Source organism: Pelecanus crispus, chromosome Z (assembly GCF_030463565.1).
Source record: "Pelecanus crispus isolate bPelCri1 chromosome Z, bPelCri1.pri, whole genome shotgun sequence".
NCBI classification, from domain to species: domain Eukaryota; kingdom Metazoa; phylum Chordata; class Aves; order Pelecaniformes; family Pelecanidae; genus Pelecanus; species Pelecanus crispus.
This window is the reverse complement of record NC_134676.1, coordinates 64,286,375-64,309,793: the sequence shown is the minus strand read 5'-3', so window position 1 is coordinate 64,309,793 and position 23,419 is coordinate 64,286,375. Positions and strand designations below refer to the sequence as shown.

The window sequence follows — 23,419 nt, the reverse complement described above, 5'->3', positions numbered from 1 at the left end:
TAAAACAATAGTAGTACAGAAGAAAGAAATTGAAAGAAGAGGTATAGAAAGAAAGCATGAAGACTACATTGAAAGATGAAGAAAGCTGTACTGGTCATTTTTTTGTTGTTGTTTTGAAGGAAATAAAAATCATCTAATAATGCCCAAGTAAGTGAACTTACAGAGTACCATTTTTGGCAGCAGGCCTCTGAAAGACTGTTTCAGCTTGCTGAAGTGTGAGTACCTTTTAAAGGTGAAAAATAGCCGAAACTGGAAACACCACTGCACCAATCCACTATCAAAAGTCTCATGCTCCTTTCACTTATGTATTTAAATTAAAATTTTACATTCTCCAGCTGCCCGGTTGTTTGTATTAATATATCCTGCTCTCTCGCACCGTGCATGTAGAAGTTCAACAAATACTTATGGAATCTTACAATAAATTCAGAATAGATGTCTCCAAATATATTTATTTTACGCAAACTGCAAGACTGATTAACATTACACTGGTTTCTCTCATACATTTTACTGTGTTGAGAAAGCTTTAAATGTAAACTGTATATTTAAACTGTCTGCTGTGCTATTTTAAACCCACAAACAACTTATATGTGGTCCATTGTTTCAAACTTAGTTTTGAACTTAGGCATGTTTTTAAATATCAACTGCACACTACTGTAAAAAAATAATTCAGTCAAAAACAGGCTGGTGAATAATGCTGACATTTGTTAAGACAAGGAAATACTAAAACCAACATAATTCCCTCTTATTTTTCCAGTGCTAGCTGCACAGCACGACTAGCAACTTCAGGAGCTTGCTGTGCTGCCGCCTTCCTCATCTTCATATTGTAGGCACACTGCTGGTTCTAGTGGTTATAGCTGATGTTCCAACAACCACAGCTAAAAAAAAAAATCAAAAGGAAGAGAATACTTAGTACTAGGTGTACCTGTTCTTCCACAAACTACAAAGAAAAGACAGTGCTGTAATCACACACTGAATATAGATAGCTTTTCCTCTATCATAAAACCAGAAAGTAATACATGAAATAACTACCTTTATCACATTACTTGACATGCTCAGTCAGTTGAGCTTTTTCCTGCCAAAGGAATACGGTCCCAAAGCTGTAGCAACTGCTCTCCAACTTGCGGTTCCAGCTCCTGGAAATGAGCAGGAAATTAGAGAAGTTATTTGCACTGCTACTATTGAACATATAGAAACTATAACAAAATTGTTAGATGAAGTTACTCCCTGCACAGGAAGCTTTTTTTACTAGGGCTCAAGAGGTGGTAAGTTTCATAAGCAACCCTGGCCTACAAGTTGTTAGGGGCTCTTTTCATTCACAGTAAAATGTCAGTTCTTAAGAGGAGAATTCGGAGTGAACACACCCCCACCATACACAAGAACATACGCACCATATACTTTGTACCTTCCACAGGTCACTTACTTATTAACTAAAGACCATTGTTCTCCACACCTTTTAAGTTTAATTCTGTCAAGTGTGGTGGAGAATGTGGAGAGGCAGGTCACAGGTAATACAATGGCTCTTGGTGGAATCACAGACATTAATATAAACCAGTTGTTTGTAAGACCATTAAGACTCTTTACGTCTTAAGAGCCACTTACAACAAAAGCACTGTTAACTCTGTCACGTGCTACACTCCCTTCCTTGTTCTTACAGCTGGAGAGGTTTTGGGGAAGTAGTGAGAAGATGATACAAAAAGTTTAGCTCTAGAATCTCCTATCAAGGAGATATTATGGGAGGGGACTGGGGAGAACACAGAAACTGCCACAGAGAACCCTTGTGCCAATTCTCTTCCAGCTTTTTGTAGCTGCATACAGATTGGAGAACTGTCCTAAGCTTTATTCTACCTCAAATCTCGAGATTTTCTTCAGTCTTTAAAGGAAACTCAAAGCTGTAATTATGAACAGTTATTTGGGTGTGACAGACTATCTTGGGGAACAAATTTGAACCAAACTGGGAACAAATCTCCAGAACCAAAATACCAATTCCAAAAAGTTTGTATTTTTGGAAGCATCCAGCTTTAAATCTTTTTTTTAAATGCATATTAAGCAAGAAACTACTTTGATTTTCTCAAAAAGCCTCCATTACTTCAATGGTAATGCATTAGCAAAATATACAATGTCAATCAATGAACTGTAATTCAAATTAACAGACATATGAGACAGCTGAGATAGACATCAAGTCTAAACAAGCTAATAAACAATACACAGTTCTACCTAGTAAAGAAGACTTTAGAAGAGAACAACATCACCTGGCCATCTCTGCTTATTTGCACTTTCTTATTGTCATTCCAAGGGTTGAGCAAATGGTGTGCAAACTGAAAAGGAATGCTTTCTTTTCGGATCCACTCCACCTTAAATACACCTCCGAAACCAGGAGATCCCCAGTCTTGACTTTTCTCACACCCTATCTCTGAAGCCATTCTAGCAAAACCCTGAAGCAAAAATTGAAATATGAAAGGAAAGACATAATTAGAGTGTATCTGCTTACACTGGAATTAAATAAATGACTGGACTTCATACAAAACTTTCAAATTAGTTTCAAAGTGATTCATACGCTCTCCCCCATGAAGCTGGATCTTTTAAAATGTTTACATGTATAAAGTTAAAAGATGTTATTGTTTGGTTTTCCACTTCAGATATGCCTTCTAGAGTTTGACCACAGAGAACGTTTCTCAATTAATCTCTCACAATTACTATTAAAAGGTTTAAGCTTTGTAACAGAGGTTGAAAAGATGTTGTAAAAACATTTGAAGCATAAGGAATTAAGATTAATATTCTCCTACATAATACTCCATTAGTTATTCCTTGTTAGTTGTTGGTATTTTTTTCAGAAATCCATTTCTTCCTTCCCATGTTCCCTCTATGTTAACAAACTTTTCACAAAGAATTACGAGAGCGTAGCTGTTCTTCAAATAAAGAAATCAAAGTTGCTTTTATTTCCTTCTTCAATGAAGTGGGAAGAAATTCCAACAAGACAAGTATTCAGAAAGAAAATTAAGGAAATCCCAAATGCAAGACTGTTCCTAACTTGTTTAAGGACACCCCTACTTGCCCACACCAAGCAAAAAAAACCCCAAAAAACCCACCACACACCCAACTGATCAACTATTCAGGCAACTTTATGCTAGTTAGGAGTCCAAGAGATGCAGCGCACTACGTAAGTTACCAGCACACACTGCTGTTGTAAGACATGCAGTCCTAGATAGCTCAAGCCAGGCTTAAATGGAAATTAATAAAAGGAACAGAGGAAAAATAAAGGTGGAAAGTAAAGAGACACTTGGTACAAGAGAATATTAATAGGAATGTTAATCTCACATTCCCATGAATGTCCAGTGCATTGTAAAAACTGGAAGGGCAAGGCAACATCAACCACCTACACTCCTGACTTCCCCTCCCAGCTTCGTCTAAGACCACCAATACAACAGCCCATTTTCAGTATCAACTGGCATGCTGAAAATTACGTTCCAATACTACATCTGCATTTGCCAAATCATCATACGTATATTTCACTATAATCCTTCAGTGGTATCACCAAGACAGCTGTATTCGGGCTAGTTCATTAGATTTTTGGTTTAGCTGACTTTTATGAATAGTTTATATATAAAGAGTCAAGCTGAACTTTCTTTACTTGGAACAATTGAGTTTAGCCCTCTCTACAACACAGCTAACCTGCAACTTTGCACTAGCAGGTGTCCTGGTTTTGGCTGGGATAGAGTTAATTTTCTTCCTAGCAGCAGGCATAGTGCTGTGTTTTGGATTTAGTAGGAGAAGAATGTTGATAACATGCTGATGTTTTTAGTTGTTGCTGAGTACTGCTTATGCTAGTCAAGGACTTTTTCAGCTTCCCATGCTCTGCCAGGCGCACAAGAAACTGGGAGGGGGCACAGCCAGAATAGTTGATCCAAACTGACCAAAGGGCTATTCCATACCATATGACGTCATGCTCAGTATATAAACTGGGTGGGGTTGGCCGGGGAGCAGCGATCGCTGCTCGGGAACTGTCTGGGTATCGGTCGGCGGGTGGTGAGCAGTTGCATTGTGCATCACTTGCTTCGTGTATCATTATTATTATTATCATTGTTATACTGTTACTATTAGCATTACTATTTTACTTTATTTCAATTATTAAACTGTTCTTCTCTCAACCCAGGAGTGTTTCTCACTCTTACTCCTCCAATTCTCTCCCCCATCCCATCGGGGTAGGGGGAGTGAGCGAGCGGCTGCGTGGTACTGAGTTGCTGGCTGGGGCTAAACCACGACAGCAGGTCAAGTCTTTAACTTCAAATTGGCTATAGATTTGTCACCAAATTGTTGACAAATGCCTTGCTAAACTTGAAGACAAGACACAACTCTGGAAGAATCATGGCCACAACTTTCCAGCTTCCTAACTTTTAGAAACTACAGTTCAGGCAAAATAGATTTTATTAAAATTTGTAATGAAGACATCTATGAGTTTCCCGGCTTTAGAAAGCCGTGACTTGATTATAACTGCTTGTTCACTTACAATATTTATTTTGGCATACAGAGAAAAGAAGAGTAATCCCCTGCTTTATTTGGATTTGTTTGTTTTGTTTTTGTTGTTTTAAAGAATTAATGTAGGGTATAAACGTTATTCTGACTCAAGACTTATTTGGAGGCAATTCAGTCTTAGCCTTTAAGTGACAAACTGAGTTAGCTAAAAGGGCATATTTCAGAGAAGAATAAAGCACTCTTTCCTCAGCAACCAGATATATTTGCTTGCTACTCTACCTATTAGAAGGTCAGAAGTCATAAGCAAAAACCTCCATACTACACAGTCATTTGCTGCGCTCTCCTAAACCATCAACGAAAGCTAATATTTAGTATTAAGTAAGGACTCACCTGAAAGTGTCCAGACCCTTGAACAGAAAATATTAAGTAAACCATGCTGCTCTCCCAAAAGGCTCTATTTAGTTTTCGTTCATTACTTGGCGTAGTAGACCATATACCCTTCTGTTGAGAAATATCAATGTTTTGCAAGTTGCTACTTTTCATTATAAAGTACCGAACTGGCATATTTGGTCTTGGTGAAGGCGATTTGGAACCCTGAAAAAGTTAAATTAAATTAAGCTACAATAAAATCAGCCAAGCTTTAGTTCTAAAGTTTTACACACATGAAGACAGAAAACCCTTGACTGCGCTCCTATCCTCCTTCCCCAGATTCTACAAGAAACACAGAATCTATCAGCTGGTACTGTCTGAATTGTTTTTGAAATGTATTTCACATCTACTTTATGTTTTTTAAGCACTTCATAAAATAATAATTCGTTCATGAGGGTCAGCAAAGAAGTATAGCAGAACAGGCCTAAATAGTCTCATGATTAATTACAATTCTTTGAAGTCTTGACACACCTTCAGATGACACAAAATTAATCATTCTAGACTGCAGCCTGAAGGACACTACTCATATTTCCACCTTCAGGAAATGTCAAGTTTTCTCCCTTTTACATTGGCCAAATTTAAAAACTGAAAACTTAAGAGGAATTATTAAATCCTCCAATGAGTCCGTGCCTAAGGGAACAATGGGTTTTCCTCTCAGTGATATGTTTAATATTACTGCAGTTTACTATTCAAGTACATAGGAAGAATTATGCCAACAAGCTCATTAAAAATGTGTGCTTTATTAAAATAACCATCATAAAAAAAGCAAGCAGTCATAATAAGGGAGATAACACAAAACTTAAAGAAAATCAGTATCAATGTATGCTATCACAGAAACCAAGGAAAGCAGAATGCAAAGAATTCAGAAGTGCATATACCGTATACTAATTTAGGGGAAAAAAGTAAAAAATGCACCTTCACTGGTTATTGTATCAAGTTTAAAGAAAAACCCAACAATTTTTTCTACTTTGGATAGCTTTACCTCAGCAGTCTGCACAGAATAATATTTTTATTGTATTAAACTAGCGTACAAGGATATTCAGTCTAGATTTTAAGTTCCAGAAACAAGTATTGCACAGCTGTTAAAAATTAAAATCTAAGTTAGGTTCTTAATTTATCAAAATAATGCCTAATAGCTGCTGAAAGGTATCAGCAAATTTATCTCTGAAATTCTATTAATTTTGAAGAGCTGGGTAATTTGTTTATGAGAACCCTACCTTTCCAGATATTGGAGAAGAAGGACTAGCACAGGGGCTAGGATAGCTACTGCTGTCTGTAGACTTCACTGATGATTGATCTGACTTGTCATCTGAAGTTCGTTTGGAGTGCAAAATGGTTTTTTCTTTGTACTTCTTTGGCTGGTGAAGTGCGGGAGGCGTAGATTTCACTAAAACTCTAAGTAGTAAAGGCAGGTACAGGACATACCAGCAGTTTTGTAAGTGATCACAGAACAATTTGTATCTTCATATCACATTATTGCATGACTAAGTATATTACAGTAATTCCAAAACATATTAAACACTAACTAAAAAAATACTGATCATGCATTGTTTTTGAACACTAGGGTTAAACCTCCTCTGCTACTTCTTCCCAGAGATCACAATTCACAGACAATATTCCTGACTGGTCTCTCAAACAGCAGGCACACATATGAAATACTTCTCAGTCAGATCACAACTACAACACAGCAATTGACAGTATCAGTTCCTTCAACTGTATTTCTATTGTTTCCTTTTTATTACTAGCAGAAATTCAAGTGATGCTTTTATAGCTAAATAAATTACAACCTGCAGTCTCTTGAAGATCTCAAAAGCTTACTTTTCAGCATTAGAAGAGTCATCAGAGAATTCAGTTTCTGCTGAGCTTTTTCTGCTGTTGGTTGACCTCCATGTAGATGCTAAAGGAAGTTCTTCAGAAGTCATAGGTCTTGGTCTCTGACCAATTCCTGAAGGCTGCTGCAAACCTGCAGCCTGTTCTTCAGTACTTAAAACAGCTATAATTGCTCTTACAGTTGTTTCATCAACTTGAGACCACGGTTTAGAAGGAGCTCGCATACGACGCAGAAATAAGCTATGCCACTTCTGTCTGAGTTGCAACAGCAAACCAGCAGCCTGTAATGAATTTAAATTCTGTTAAAAGACTAATAAAAATCACATTAGACAGGTAAGGGTACCCTATGTCTTTCCTATGAGGCAGCATCTGGCATTCTAAAATCAACAGGGTCCGAACTGAAAGCTGAGACTAAAGTGCTGGGGAAGGGGGAGAAAACCCCATATTTAAATTAAGCTGTTAAGTTATCTTTTCTTTCCTGGGGTGCACAATCATTTTTAAAATGTCTTATTTCATTTAGCTCTGCACCAACCAAACTTAAAATTATATTGTAAACCCACAAGATTTTTATTTTTCACTTTAAAATTTTATCTTTTTAAAAAAAAAAAAAAATCTTCTCACACTTTTTGCCCTTCCTCTCAATTCAGTCTGTATTTATGTACTCTTCATTCATACCTGAGGGAAAAGAGCTCTAAGTGACACATTCTTCTTACGCAGACTTCTGCTCAAATGAGATGACTGAATTTAGAAGACTATAGTTTAATTCCCATGTTATCAGAAATACTTCCACTTTTTAAAAAACACCCTTCTGAACATCTCTAGAAGAGACAGTATTACTGCTAGATCTGATAAGACCAAGTGTTTCATAACCCATAAACTACTCTACCTCCTGCCACAGCCAGAGCTTCTCAATGACCTGAAGACATCCGTCTTCAAAAGGTTTTTTTTTTTTCCTGTTTCTAAAATCTGACAGCAACTTTCTTTCAGCAACTCCAATTTCAAATGCTCCATTTTGATCCAACTTTAGTCATCCTCTCAGAGAAGGAAATACACAATATGCCATTGTGACTGTTCACTCAAACTCCTGCTCAGATTTTGGCTAATCCAGCTCATGCTAAGGCTTGATGTGTGCTGGGAGCAGTGCCATTAGGTCAAAGCGAGAGCTCCACATAGGCAGGACAGGTGGCAAGGAAAAGCTGAGGGGCCATTATGCAGCCTCTATCACCTAAAGCTTGCTGTCTCTTGCAGCCATTATCTTTTGTCTGGCAGTTTCATCAGAATCTGCTGATTTATGGAAATGGACCAAACCTCCAAGCTGGAAGATGTAAAGCACAGCTTACCCAAAAAGCTTTTGAAGTGGATACCCAACAGCAGCTGGACTGCCGAGGCTTTTCTGCTTCCTGATGTGATACAGGGGACACCCGCACCGTGACAGAGGAAGAACAATGAGCAGTCTCACTGTCGGCTAGGTAACTAATTCTTTTTTTCTTTTTTACTCATAGGTGCATGAATTGAGAGTTACAGGTTATAAGTTATGAAACCTTACGACTTGAATGGTGAATAAGTGAATTCATGTGATAGACTAGTCCAGACAAAAGGGGACTGAGACCCTGTTTGCTCACTGTATTTCTTAATGAGCTCCTGAAATAAAGGTTAGATCATAGACTACGTTGTCATGTAAACTCAAGAGACCCAAACGGACCATGACAGCAATTCTTACAGCAAATTCTTGGTTACCCAAATGTTTCCGAAATCTTTTTAGGAAGATATGACATAAATATCCTGCTACAAAAAATAAGCATTGAAGTGACACATTACTTACTTCAGGGTCCAGTTTGAGATGGAGCCATTCATCTAGCTTCAGTAATGCCAAATTAGCAGTTGTTTTGTCCTCCATCTCACTATCACTGTTATCGTTCGATACCCCATCCCCTGAATTAAATATAAAAGGTGCATTAACATTTCTATATTGTTTCCACTTACATACAAAAGACTGAACACTACTGTATTACCAGCAATAAACTGATTTTCATTCTAAATTGTATTTTTAAATGTAAACATTTGTAAAACCAATTTTTATTTTCTGCAAATACACCTCAGTGAAAAGTCTTTGCTTCAGTTCAGTTAGCAGAACTCACATATCCAGGCCTGCTGAGGCCCCTGCTACATAAGAACCTGTATTGATGTGATCTGATTCACTCATGTACCTTCATCAATATCAATAAGCCATTACTAAACTTTTGCCTGAACCTGCTTGCAAAACCACACATCGCTCTATGCTTTATTTCCTAGTAAAACAGCAGATTTAAAGACCCATTAAGAAAAAAATAAATTATATATACATATGGCTACTAAGTAGGATTCTAATTTTTTTAAGAGCAATTCAATCAGCATAAACACTATTTTAAGGCTAACAGTTTAAGAGCAAGACAGGAAAGCCTCAAAAATAACTTGGACTCTTACTTTGATTCAAACTAGTATTTCTAGAACACTGGCAGCAGGATAGATTATTTTTGCTTCTATTCCCACAACACTCCATTTAAATAAAAAAAAGGAAATTTCTATATATTCCTTATAGTTCCTTCTAGTTAATAGTACAGCTAATTGTCATTAAAAGCTATCAGTACAAAATAGTCTTTAAAAGGCATGTTTCAGCTAGAAGCAATGTGAGTATCTGCCATATTGATAAGTTTCTAAACTATTATTCAGTTTGAATAATCTGGTTCAAAGTATCAGATAAACTAGTCTGTATGAAAAACATACATACTACACTTTTCAGCATTAGTATTGTTTATAGACATTTTGTTGGCATTTTTTATTTCATTAAAAATGATACTGTAATTTCTGAGACTTCAGAACTATGGAAGTGTAATTTATGGATATGAATCTATAAGGATTCACAAAACTGAGACATTTATTGCAGAGCCAATAAACTATTCTTGAGCAGCTACAGGAACTATAGCTCTGTCATTTTAAGAATTAGCCAATATACGTATTAAATATTTTTGAAAAAATAAGCCTTCCATATCACATACTAGTACATACACAAATGGACACATTCCAAATCCAAACCCCACTATACCTCGGAAGGATGAAGGTTCCTGCAAAGCATTACTTGGTAATCTAGCTGATCCACAGAACAGTGACACAGTGACAGGTGTTACAACAGAACAGCATCTGATATTTGCTATCCTGTGAGCTCTCGTCATTTCATCATATATAAGCCAGTCTGTAGGGAGAGCCTGAATGGCTGCAGCTTGCCCATTTGCTGGGGGAATCTGTACAAGAGCAAATAAGACTAGGCTACTTTACCCTCTATTTGTAATTAAAATAAAATTTAACATATTTCTTATTTTATATATGTAGAAATAAATACATAAATATTTATATACACATAAATTTATACACACAAATAAAAAAAGAGAGAATTCAACCAGACTCACAAATTATCACCTTGAAACAAAATATTTTGCTTTAAAAAGGATGTTAAAAAAAAAAATCCGTTTCAGAGCAGAACTTCTTCCTGCTATTATGAGCAGGGATTGTTACATCTAAAACTAGTTTCATAACTAGTTTTTTTTACTGTTTTTTCTCATTCCATCTAGATGGACTAACTGAAATAAGTTTTGATGAAATAATATTGGAAGAAAAAAATGCAACTCAAATTCTTTGTTTTATCAACTGCCAGGAAAAACACATTCTAAAAATGTAGTGTTTAATGCACATGCTGCTTTTAAAGTACTGACAGCTATGAAGAGAGATTTCTAAAATGTTTGATACAGTATAGTGCTCTTTTTTGTGAACTACAAATTCAAAATTATTTTACCTTTTTATACTGAGGTTGACTAAGAACAGAGGTAGGATGAAATCGCACTTTCTTCTCCTTTGGTCCAGTCAAAACCAGGCTTTCTCTGTCTACATGCACTAGATTAGGATACATCCCAGCCACTAAGGCAGCTTTAACTACAGCCCAGTTTTCAGAGTTAGTATTAACATCTCTAATATCGGCTCCTCCTCTGGCTCTAACAAAACCTGAAGAAAGAAGAGGACAAAAATGTGTTATATTTACTTGTATTTAAGACCTACGTTTTTGCTTCTCAAAAGGAATTTAAAAAAGAAGAAAGTGAAATAAACTACAAATTTGTTGCGTTTTTCACCACTGCCAGCCTTAACAGCACCAAGAAGAAACCATAATACTGAAATCCTTCCTGATAAGGTGTTTTACACTAACATAGAATAGAATTACTTTTACAACACAGAGGAAGTAATTCATTAGAACATAAAAATCCAAGGGAACATATCTCACACTGAAAGCCAGTGGCATGTGGAACCATCAGGGCTCTTTCAGTTAGATCAGCTGTTCCCCAGCCACACTTCCCCACTCCAGCATCTGCACTAAGCCCAGCATGAATGTGCAGTGGTCTATTTCAAATTAAGGAAGGAAAATTATACCAGTGAACACTATTCTTGTTACAATTTGTATACAGTTTTACTAGGTATACTCTTGATTCCAAAACTACATTAGAATTTTTTTCCAAGCTATTTACCTGAGGCTCTAAGCTGGCCAAGCAGCTGTGTTCTCATTCCTATGATGATTTCCATCGTGGCTTGAGACAGGAAGTTCTTTTCACAGAAGGCTCTCTCCCAGCCATCACTGCGCGCCTTCTGCCATGCCTGTAGAGAACATTTTTTACATTTGCCTATTAATTTGATTAGCTAAAATAAAAAAATGCACTTTTTTTTAAAAATGACATCTACATCAATAAAATGAAGGCAAAAACCATTCTGAAATTAAGGAAATGTATCAAACCAGATTTTTTTTTTCCTGGTTAAGTACTAGATTCTCTTTACCCATTCTCTAGATTAACATAATGATCATTATGTTACTATAAGATCATTATATTAAGATCATTATTTTATCAGTGTAGCAGGATATAAAGTGGTACCTTGTTGGAACACTCAGCATTTAACCAGGTTTGAAAATATAAACAGAAAATCTGACAAGAAGTGTTCCCTCACAAATTTATGAGCCTAATATACAGGAAAGCCACTATGCAAAAAAAAAAAAGTTTCTTCTCTAAGGACTTAATCATAGTCTATCATTCTACATCCAGCTTGATCGGTACATCATTTACTTTGATCTATTGTGATTGGTACTCTTTTTGAAGATGAAATAATACCTGGAAAGCCCTGAGAAGCGCCATATGGTCACTAAATGTTCCTGCAGTAAAACGTTTTCTACACAGCATGGCTGCACGCTTTTGAGAGGCCAGTGTAGGTAGGACAAAAGGGTCTCGATATGCAAGAGTGCAAGCAATAGTAAGAATAGGATCCAGGCACTTCAAAACAACAGCACACAACACCATTTTACCAAGGTGTGGCTCTACTGGTAATTCAGTGAGATGATAACCAAGTTCAGTGAGATCTTCCCAAGGGTCCATGGCATCTATTGTCTGTTTAAAAAAAAAAGGGGGGGGGGAGGGGGAAAGGAAGGTGGATAAAATTAATTTACAATAAAAGCAGAAAGAATATGAATACTGGACATTAACTAGACTTGTTCCCAAACGCTAAAAAGCAAACCAAACTCGTAACAGTTTGAGACGAGTTTTTTAAGCACTCTCTTCCCTTAACATGGAAAAAATACACACACATGCACGAAATGAAAATAGACAACACACAAAAACTCAAACCATCCTTACGTAACTAAACAACAGTCTCAGTACAAAATAAACTCAGTAACATATGTTGCCACACCACAAATATAGAATCAAATACAATTCCCATCTAAATCTATTCCTCTGCTGACCTTAAGCATTTGCACAGCATTTCTCACAATCAAAGCTGGTGGAGGATCAGGAGCTTTCATCAGGAAGTCAACAATTGGACAATTAATTGGAGCCAGAAGTTTTGTGTGTAAACAAAGTTCCTGCAAGTTAAAAAGCAGAAAAAGATCATTAAGATTGGGGGACACCCCCCCAACACTTTTTTGGAGTTCATAGTATGGTTTCATGATAATACATTTTTAAAAGTTATAATTTCTAACTGAATGTGCACCTGAAGTGGCATTCTCAGAAGTTCTGGAGTCTGAAATTCCAACATATTCTGAAATCGGAGCCTGCTGAAGAGATGAAAACAGACTCCAGGCTGACAGCGCCCAGCCCTTGAAAATAAAATATGGGAAATTGTTAAAAAATAGAATTTCTTTTTAAAAACAAAACAAAACAAAGCAAAGCAAAAAAACCAACACACACACAAACTAAGACTGGAAATGTAGAAGCAGGTCTAAGAAAAAGATAATTTTGTCGTTAAGTGTAAGTCCCACATGAGGTGAGAGTTTTCCAGTACGTGGATTAATTTTGATAGCATGGAAATGTTATAATTTTACCCCAACACTGAAAGATCTGGAGAAACAAAAATAAGGCCTATCTAAAAATAAAGTGATGTGGGTTTTTTGCTAACCTAAGATCAATCCAAATCTCAACTGTCCTTTGCTGTAAGGAATATAAGTCGTAAACTTCATTTCTTCCTCTTCACATCCCCCAAACAGTTGGAAGTTACTCTGGGAGTAAAAGGTAGAATGAAGACCAAACAACTTGTGAGTGAGGGGACAGAGACAGCAAATGCTCACATTCACGCTCAAATTCCTGCAGGTTAATGCCAATACTGTATCACCAAACATAGGCATTTGTTGCTACATATCCTCTTAGCCCTCACCCAGTGTTGGGAAGAATATGATAAAGGACTGTTAAGTCATAAACAGTTTGGAGAAGTTGGATAAGGAATCACTGCTCAATGTCTCTTCTAATATAGGGATGAAGGGGCATCAATTAAAAGCTAACAATAGGCAGCTCTTTGCCCCCAGCTAAGTTGTGAAACACCTTATTGGACACTGTGGCTGATGGTGTTACATGGGAGAAAGAGGAAGGAGAACAAGTTCATCGGGGGGAAACAACCTAGACCTGATGTAAGCTTTGGGAAATTCCTGACTGTCACTTTTCTACAACTTGGGAAATTACTCCAAGGAAATACATGCTGACCCTTACTCTTTTGCAGAGAATTAGCATTGGCGATTGTACAACACAATACTGGACTAGGCTAGTAACATTACACGGTGTAGCTGCTATATGCTTAACATACAGGACAGTGAGTATCTGCAAAATAAAATTCAGTATGAAGCATTTATTACCTGCCTTTTCTCTGGATAGCACTGGCTTTTGAAATCCACACCATTTTTAGCATTGTAACACAACTCAGTGCATCAAAAGACTTCTATAAAAGCAAAGCGAGGAACATAAAAGTAAGATTGAATAAGGTACATGAAATAAAAGTTACTAATGATTTAGATCATCAACAGAAGTTCTCTAAAATAATACTAAGTACCAGCAGCTTCTGGCATAAAGCTATGTTCTAAAGTACCTAGTTTCAAGAGAATTTATGCTACCTCCTTCGCAGTATCTTTGCGCTACACAGTTTTCTAAACTGAAGTTTTCTAGTCAATAGCTAATTGTAAGTCAATAAAAGACATGGATTGTGTTTTGTGGTATCACAAAACAAGCAAAAATATGTTATTATATTGAATAAAGGCTTCTTCTTTGTCTCACTTGGAAATTACATCCATATTTTCCTACATTTGATGTAAAATTACAAAAAAAAAAAAAGTATTACCATGAGAACTTCAGAAATTTGGTGTGCTTATCTCGTATGAAATCCGATTTTATTTTCTAAGCCGTATACTAGGTCTTAAACTGCCTCATTATGTTATCTCACTTTTCTTGAACAAGTAATTACTGAATGGGCATTCCACACATCAAAAACAATGCTTAAAAACTTAATGGCTTAGACTTGGGCTAGATACAACAGTAGGACAAAGGGAACTCCCAGTGTTCTCTAAGTCTCAGGAAGATGGCAGTCTAAACTGATGGACTTGTCTTAAAAATCAAACAAAAATACTAAATTAAAAAAAAAAGATACACATACATCAATATATTAACCTGCAATAGCTTTTACAGGGTTTTTGAACAGCTAGCTATTTACAGCATTTGTCATAAAACAAATGGATATCAAAACTTCTCAGTAAGTTTTGTAGCTTGACATGCACTAGCTCTCAGCCTACTATAAAAAAACCAGTTCTCCAAAATTTATGTATTATGTATTTTAAAAAAACACCAGAAAGTTTACTTCCCAAAGAAATTTTAAGCCAGTCATACCTCTTTCATCTTGCCTGAGTCAATAACAAATACAACATCATTGACTGTTATGCTGGTTTCTGCAATATTAGTAGAAAGAATCTGCAATTAAGAAAAAAAAACCCTATAGTGACTGTACAAGCGAAGACAAAATAGCTCAGTATAGTATCTGACAAAGTCCTCTGATACTTACTATTTTGCGGACGCCAGAAGGTGGACTTTTAAGCACCTTCTTCTGATCCAAAGTCTGCATATTTGAATGAAGCATGAAAACCTGGTATCTAATGCAAGACAAAGAGCACATTTTAAGGATCTTTAAAAGAAACAATAAAAACTCAAGACAACCATAGGAACTAGAGGTTTTACCTGTGCGCATTATCAGCAAATCTCTTGTCGTCAAAAAGAATACGGTCCCTCAGGCTAACTATCTCATCATATCCAGGAAGAAATATTAAAATTGCTCCTAAAAGAGAAGATGGTTTGCAGAGTTAAACAGAAAATTCACTTCAAATATATGTCAGTACTGAGTATACTAGCACTTGGAAGGTTTTACCTATTTGGTATTACTGAAAAAAGAGCACAATTCATCAGAAGCTGAATCCACAGCAGTTTATTGGGAGTGGGTGTGTATACCTACCAGAATCACAACTATGACAGATGTTATAGAGTAAGTGCATAATCAGGTCCAGATCCACTTTTTCATCATCAAAACTGTGATGATAAGCTTTCAACAGTTCTCTGTCCTCTGCACTAAGGTCACTACCACTTGTTTGGACCAGGGAACTTTCATCCAGATTTCCAGATTCCACTGAAGCACTAAAATATACACACAGGCCAGAGTCAAGGTTGTTTGCTTCGGGTTTGCATTCAGCCATCAATTCAAATTTAAATCAAGACCAACAAGACTACTTGTCTCGAATTTTAATTTTGAAGTGTAGCAGAACAGCATCTCCATAATACTATTACTGTTCACTGATTTAAGTGTTAACCCAGCAAAGCATACAACTTAATTTTTTAGCGTTAACTTTAATTTTATTTCATTGAAACAGTCATAAGCAAATGTGACAGAACTCAAAGTATAAAGACACCATTTGTTTATCTGTTAAAGGAAAAACATTTAAAAGAAATGTATTTTCAAAAAACTTCCCTACCATAACAGTTAAGCCGGTACTACACTAATAGAAACTACACTAAGAGAAATTTTAATAATATAGGTCTCTACAAAACTGTTACTAAACTATGACAACTGTAAGTTAATCAAAAAACAATTCTTGAATAGCTTAGTGTACATGTTACTCGTATAAAGTTTCTTTAGTAAGGCTATCATGTATCAACAATATACAGATAAAAAACACAAAATAGATTTGCTTCCAAAATAAGCATCTGAAATTAAAATGGTATATAGTATAGAATTGGCATCTATCTCCTCTGCATATTTATTTAGGTTACTATAATCACATCTGGCCTAGATATATAACCATGATAGGAATGTCCATATCAAGATTATAAATGCTAATAATATAAAAGAAGTCCGACATCCCTAGAGCTATATTTATCCTAGGAGTTGTGCAAACATAATCACTATGATACTGAATACAACCAAACAATTTTTTAAATAACTATGTTTTTGAAATATTGCTATTCTCAAATAAATCTTGCTATTTAGGCCAGATTCTAAAGCATACAAAGCTGAAAACCTTTCTGATGAAAAGAAGACAAAGCATAAATTTCCCTTTACCTTGTTACACAACTGTTTCTGCAAAGTAGTTACAGCTTACCTGTAGGACTCCAACAGGTCAACCACCTCTGTCTGTCCAAAGCGCTTAGCCCAGTCCAAAGCCATCCTGAAAGAGTTGCATAAAAACGTTTATTAACGTCTCACTTCAAAAGATACATATGAATAGCATGTTATGTGAGGAGAAAACTGACACCACACTTCTCTATCCATTTCTGCATTATTGATTAATCAGTGCTGCTGTTGTTGGATCTGCAACTTCCCATTTTAAAGTGCATAAATTGGTGCAATAGCTATATGATATTTAGATAACTGCAATTCTTTGCCAAGAAAGAATCCCAGTTTTACACAGAAGTACATGCAAACATGCAGAAGGAAATGAGGAGGCAGAATGTGCCATTCCTTCAAAAACCACACACCAATGTGCAGAGATAAGCCATGCCTTTTTGCAGTGCCCTTTACTAGCCCCTTTACATCATCCTGAGAAGTCACACCCCAGACGTTTTTCTCCAAAATGTGTGAAAACATTGGGGGTTTTGATGTCTTACAAAAGCTGCCCTCCTGACAATGCCATTCACCCTGTTTTCCTTTTAAACGGCATTCCTTCCCGAGTTTTTCAAGTGGTAGTACCGAATATCAGATCCTTGGAATCCTAATTCTTTCTATATTACAATTATTTACCATAGTACCCTGTTTATATAAAGACACAATTCACGGCCACAAAAATCTGAATTTTCACAGATTCACAAATATTTTTACATGATACAACGTATTTACAGATATAAAACAGTAAAGATCTTTGCAGCTGTAATACACTATTTTTCAGTGTGATATATGTTACTCCCAAGACAAGAACTGGCAAACATTTTGGGTCTAATTCAATCAACCCAGTAAGAAAAATTCCAATTTTTCTTCTAACCAGTGCGTTAAATCAGACTCATTGAAACCAAGAGTGTATATCCCATATTCAAGACTGTGTAATGAAGAATTTAATTTATAATTTACAGAAAACAATGTGGTAAACAGAAGTTAGAAATTGTTTAGACTGTCAAAACCTATTAGTGCTTACAGTAGTCTGATAAGTTAGCAAATGAGTTTAGGTGTTACAGAAATCTCTTTCACATTTGTATAGTGACAAATCTATCTTTCAGTTTATTTGTTTGTTTTTACCAGCCATTGGATGATTTGCAGTGGATACTTGCTCCCATACTGATCAGTTGTTCTACTTGACTCAGAAAGCCTCTCCCTGAAGCAATCATTAGTGCAGTGGCACTGGTTTCACTGTGCCTATAATCAACTGAGAAATTAAAAAAAAGAAAAAAAAAAATCAGCAAAACCAATACAAACGTTGTTATTTTTTCATCTAAATTATATGAATATGACTTTCAAAACCCAGCCCAAAGAGAATTTGTTTCCTCACTTCATCCCACCAGTCAGTTCATGTGAATTTAACACTATTTTAGAAACATATGATACTATCTGTCAATACTTCAAAACAAGTACAGCAAATAACTCCAACAGTCATTAATTCTGCCAACCCTATTCAGTTTTTCAATAGGCATCAGAATTCAAAGGTAACAACATTTGAAACTGGCGATAAAGTAGCCACAGAAATTCAAGTCATTGTGTGGTTGTTTTTTTCTTATGAGAAGCTTACCACTGACATTTTCGGTTAAAATGAGATGGAACACCTGAGCAAAGGAATCAATATCTTTATGTAACCAGATGTCAGAAAGACAAGAATCCATTTCTTTTATTAGCCACGGTTCAAGGCAACTCGCATCTTTTTCAGTCTGAAGAGAAAAAACAGTACTGAAAGATTAATCCAAAGAGTTGTCTTTATTCTCAGGTAAAAGAATTTGAACATTTAGCTTTCCAAGTAACAACCAGAAAAACAGCATTCAGATATCAGTTAAAGCATTTATTGTATCATATGCAAGTACTTTAAACAATGACAGTCTAGCCATTTAATCTAAATGAAAGTTATGTACAACCATCATAACTGAAAAGCACACTTCAGCTAGAGTAGTTCATGCTAACAAAAAAAATTCATATTTTAAAATATGTTAATATCCTTCTAGAAAGTCTACAGGAGCAATATCTTCAGAATGCAGGTTTTAAATCGGTAGAATAATATAACACAGATTTAAGTATCTCTTCCAACAAAAGGAAAAACTTACCAGTTGATTAAATACTGTGTCACCACCATCATCCAACAGATTACACTCTTCAGCTGCACTTGGGACAGATCTTTGCCTCTGAGATTCCAGTTTGCTGCTATTTTCTTGAGCAGAACACCACTCAGTAAGTGTGCTTTGCTGTTTTTCTTCTAGAATGCATAAAGTATTCACAAAAAAAGTTTTGCAGTCTTAATTATCCATTGTTTTCACTTACAAAATATCAAGTCACAAAGTTTTACTCATTCAATCTCTGTTATTTAATCTAGAACAGTGTTACCAGTCCACTATAAATTCCATGATTAAAGGGCACCCAAGGTGCACCATTGCAAACATCTGCTATAAGAACAAGATTAAAAAGAAAAAAAAATTGGGTACTTAACCCCCTAAGTCTCCAGTATTCCAACTTACTGCATTCAAATGAGCTTCGTAAGTAAATATTTTCTACACAATTCTCAGTCCAGATCTTTCTCCAGAAGTAAAACACCAAAGAGATGTGGTATAGCTCCTGTAACAACTAATTTTTGTGTATGGGTAGAAGACACCAATGCCTTAACTGAACTTTTCTACCCACAGTGATCAGAGCTGGGTTTTGCCTCTTTTTTTTTTGTAAATACACACTAGGATCATTTCTTTTAGTTGTCAAGAAAACTTCTTAAATAATATATCTACTTAATCAATTGCAAAACAACTATATTAAGTTCAAATGTGTTAACGCTTCTGTGCTATATATATTAAATACACCCATGTCTGAAGAATGCAGTGAAAAATGTTACTAATAGGAACCACTTCTGTGCAAGATGTACAAAATTCTGCCTCTTTAATGGGTGCACTTTAATTTGCACGCAAAATTCAGCCCATCGTATCTTCTGCTTCTATAGTTTTCATGTGGGCAAAGCCCCCAGTTATATGCAATTCTACCCCATAATAATTAGGAAAAATACAACATCTATCAACTGAAAGCAAAAAGTATACAACCATTGAAAAAAAGCAGAAGAAATTTTTTTGAAGTGACATAATCTAATAATGTAAACACAGAGCTTAAAGATACTTGCCGTCATCTAATCATGCCTCATTTAATACTATGACTTTAGAATTTTAAGAGATCCTTTTTAATCCTTAATCCTATTTAGTTGTTCAATCAATCAATGAGACTCATTGCCAACCCTAACAATTAAGAAGTCCACCAACCTCGGTGCTTCTCTTTTTTGTACTTTACCATCTCTTTGTTTGTATACCCAGTGCTTCGTAAAATGTCCTCCAAAAACATCTCTTTAACTTCAAAAGGTCTTCCTTGTACTGAAAGTATAAATAATTCATAAAATATTAGATATTCCCTAGCTTCATTTATAATCTTTATTTTAAAAAAGCATTTTTGTAGACACAAAAAGTGAATTAAACATTATTAGGGCCTGATTTAAGGAACTATTACTTTCCTTGAAAAGTCTTGTAAGAGTATCTTCACTGGAGTTTATTTTCTTAAGATTACTGGTCCACAAAACAACATTTCAAAAGGGAAATGATAGCTGGGTACCTTGTTTCTCATTAACCTCTTCAATTCTATTAAGTGCTATAGCAAGAGATGCTTATAATGTTGACAGTTATTAGTTACAATTTTATCAAAATGAGAAAAAGAAAATAGCCGTTTTTGTTTAGGGTTACAAAAAAGAATTCACTGTGTAAGACTGCCACCTAGATTACAAAATATAACAGCAATTAATACAGCTTCAGTGCAAGATCCCACAAGCAGATAGTCACCTTTGTATTAAACTGCTTTTTTTTTTTCCATGAGAAGTATATCAGGAGATGGACAATCACTTCAGCCAAATTTGGCTTTCTTTATTGAATACTTCCTGATGAATGAGACATTCCAATGATCTTTATCTCCTAACAATTTACCCTGATTTCTTTTTCAATTATCACTGTTTCCTAGATCTTATTAGTGGACATTAAAGGATTCTTTTTCACAGGAAGAATTAAAATCTCTAAATTTTAATTTCTGGTCCCTTAGCAGACATTTGCCATAGCTGAGTTTAAGTCACCTAGGACTTTTCTCTTCTTCAGAAAGAACAAGCTACAATTCATGTACTTTTAGAAGCTGTAATGGAGGAAGTCTTCCAACACTTCTCACAAACTCTGTGTACTACAGGAACCCACAACCACAAAATGTTGGTTTCTGTGGTCAGGATTTTGCCAGCTGTATTGTTGAAGGAGGATCAAATCCTTTCATGACATTAACAGACGAAGTATCTAAACCCTCTTCTTCTAATTCTTAAATTCTCAAAAATGGAAGAAGGAAAGTTTTCAATCGTGGTTAGCCTGTAAAGACTAGTATGTGATGACAGTATAACCACTGAGGTAAACTGGAGAAAGAGATTGTCATCAGAATTGCCTGAATAAATATATTGATCTAAGTGAACAGGAAGCTACAAGAAGAGTAAGCTGGAAAGCCACACAACAATTATAACTGAGGCTTCCCATCTCCAAAAAAGATCTGGCAGACACTGAAATAATGTGTAATTTCCAGATTCCTGCCTCCAACAAGTTGCAAGTCTTATTTACTAGACAGAAATTCTCAACTGGGAACTGGAAATAAACACTTCTATCTGTAAAAAAAAAGATTTATTTTTCAGGAACATTCACTAAAATAAACCATTGATTTGTAGAGAAGATTCTAAAGAAAGTGGTCCTACCCATGTCCTGGGGCTGTCAAGGGTCTTAAAAAAACAGGCTGACACATAGATAGTGTACTTGATTGTTTTGAAAATAAAGCATTTCTCTTAAAAGATTCTTTTCAAAACACGTTATACTTAGAAATCATTGTTGACAAAGGAAGAGGACTGCAAGGTGCAAGAGGAGGTCACGCATGCAGAAAACTTGCAAGCCAGAAGGGTGAAGGGGAGGGGGGGAAGCATCTCCCACACATCTGTGTTTTACCTCTAAAATGAAATTAAAACAGCAATAATGGTAACTTTTCTTTGTATTTGAATGTAATCTAACTGCAGATTACTGAGTCTGAACATAAATTAACATAAATAGCCATGTCTTTTCTCAAGGTTTACCTAAATTAACAGCTAATAATTTCCTTTAAAATAAAGAATCATTGTGACTAAAACATGAAAACCCAATTTGCCTAGGACTGTGTTTCCAAGTGACCAGGTGTAGTTATCTGCGTTTTACCCAGTAACCAGCACCAATCTCTGTGAGGCCTGAAGAACTAGAACCTACTGGAATGAATTAACATACATCATACTCTTGTAGATCCTAGGGTCTATATCACCCTTGAGATCAGCACTTTAAGAACTTTTCCTGCTTCCTGAACTGAACACGGCACAGGCCAGGACACCCCTGCACTTACAGAACTCCCTGTGATAAACACACTTCACTCTGAAGTAGGTGCAAATAGTTAAGAAACAACAAAAACAATCAAAAAAAGAACAAGCATTGGTGTAACCCTCAGTGTATTTATCACACTCCCTTACTCAAAATGGTTTGCTACAGTTTAATAAGATCTGTAAGTCTTAGGGCAGGTATACTCAGATTTAAGAGTTTACATAATACTTACTGTGTATTACTGGGCAACTTCCAAAATACCTAATAAAGAGATTTGCATCTAGAGCAGCACTAGAAATAATTAGTTTTAAATTAGTCTGTTTTTGCAACACATCTCTCAGTTTTATTAACAAGAAGTCACTGAACCTATCCCTCTCATGTACTTCATCCTATAACAAAAGGAAAAAAAAAAAAACCAAAACAGCAGATAAACATCACAGATCCAAGATTATAACATAATTTCACAGATACGAACTTTTTTTAAAACTAAAATATATAATTTGCTGGTACATTACAGATGCATTAAAATGTATAAGTCTAGTTTAAGTAAGGATTTAAAAAAAAACCAAACCTATCCAAAAGTAAAAAAATATTTCATAAAGTTTTATAAAGGTATCAGAGCAGACTGCACTGGTAATGCACAAGACACATACACCTTGATTTCAGAGGTTAAAGTGAACTTCTGAAACTTTTCTAGTTCTTATATTTCAGTCTCATTTTCAAGATAATGACAAACTGCAAATACTACAAACCTTATTTTAATAAATTCTCACTTCACAACTGATGAACATTTAACGAAATGTATGATATCACATAATTAGAAAAAAAGTTAAATTCCTTAGATCTATTAAGTCAAAGCATATCATCAATTAAGGTACATGACTGATTAATGACCTTTATTGGTGTGTGCTTCTGTTTTGTTTTATATTACGAACTTACGAAGCAGGGACCCAAATACAACATTTTTAGGCTGCAGTCAAGAATGTATAAATCATCTGGACACTTTTTTCCACTGATAAACAGGTAGGCACCTAAAATTATCATGAATTTTTCTGTCTTCAGCAGTGGAGAACTTTTATCTTGCAGCAAACATTCTCGTTCCACTGACTTATCAAACTCCACAATAGAAATATTCACATGATTATACAAATGCACTGAAGTAATTTTCTGAAAATTACACTACTCATTATCTTGAAAACATTTGGGCAAACAAATGGACTGCAAACCTGGTATTGCTAAAACAAGTACACGATACAAGA

General features: G+C 35.6%; 1 protein-coding gene across 1 annotated transcript in view; it reads right to left on the bottom strand.

Moving 5' to 3' along the window:
- Nucleotides 1–742: 742 nt before the first annotated feature.
- YTHDC2 (YTH N6-methyladenosine RNA binding protein C2) overlaps nt 743–23,419 on the bottom strand; it is a 39,610-nt gene continuing 16,933 nt past the window's right edge. The window contains exons 7-30 of the mRNA XM_075726103.1: nt 22,393–22,549; nt 20,019–20,126; nt 18,831–18,979; nt 18,308–18,443; nt 17,821–17,947; nt 16,694–16,759; nt 15,553–15,731; nt 15,282–15,378; nt 15,109–15,196; nt 14,937–15,017; nt 13,916–13,998; nt 12,784–12,889; nt 12,536–12,655; nt 11,910–12,182; nt 11,277–11,403; nt 10,556–10,761; nt 9,812–10,007; nt 8,552–8,661; nt 6,718–7,010; nt 6,117–6,294; nt 4,861–5,064; nt 2,250–2,432; nt 1,030–1,133; nt 743–875 (exon numbers count right to left, since the gene is read on the bottom strand). Coding sequence (XP_075582218.1) covers nt 1,053–1,133; nt 2,250–2,432; nt 4,861–5,064; nt 6,117–6,294; nt 6,718–7,010; nt 8,552–8,661; nt 9,812–10,007; nt 10,556–10,761; nt 11,277–11,403; nt 11,910–12,182; nt 12,536–12,655; nt 12,784–12,889; nt 13,916–13,998; nt 14,937–15,017; nt 15,109–15,196; nt 15,282–15,378; nt 15,553–15,731; nt 16,694–16,759; nt 17,821–17,947; nt 18,308–18,443; nt 18,831–18,979; nt 20,019–20,126; nt 22,393–22,549 — 3,348 coding nt within the window. The 3' untranslated portion in view covers nt 743–875; nt 1,030–1,052. The remainder of the gene's footprint in view (nt 876–1,029; nt 1,134–2,249; nt 2,433–4,860; nt 5,065–6,116; nt 6,295–6,717; nt 7,011–8,551; nt 8,662–9,811; nt 10,008–10,555; nt 10,762–11,276; nt 11,404–11,909; nt 12,183–12,535; nt 12,656–12,783; nt 12,890–13,915; nt 13,999–14,936; nt 15,018–15,108; nt 15,197–15,281; nt 15,379–15,552; nt 15,732–16,693; nt 16,760–17,820; nt 17,948–18,307; nt 18,444–18,830; nt 18,980–20,018; nt 20,127–22,392; nt 22,550–23,419) is intronic.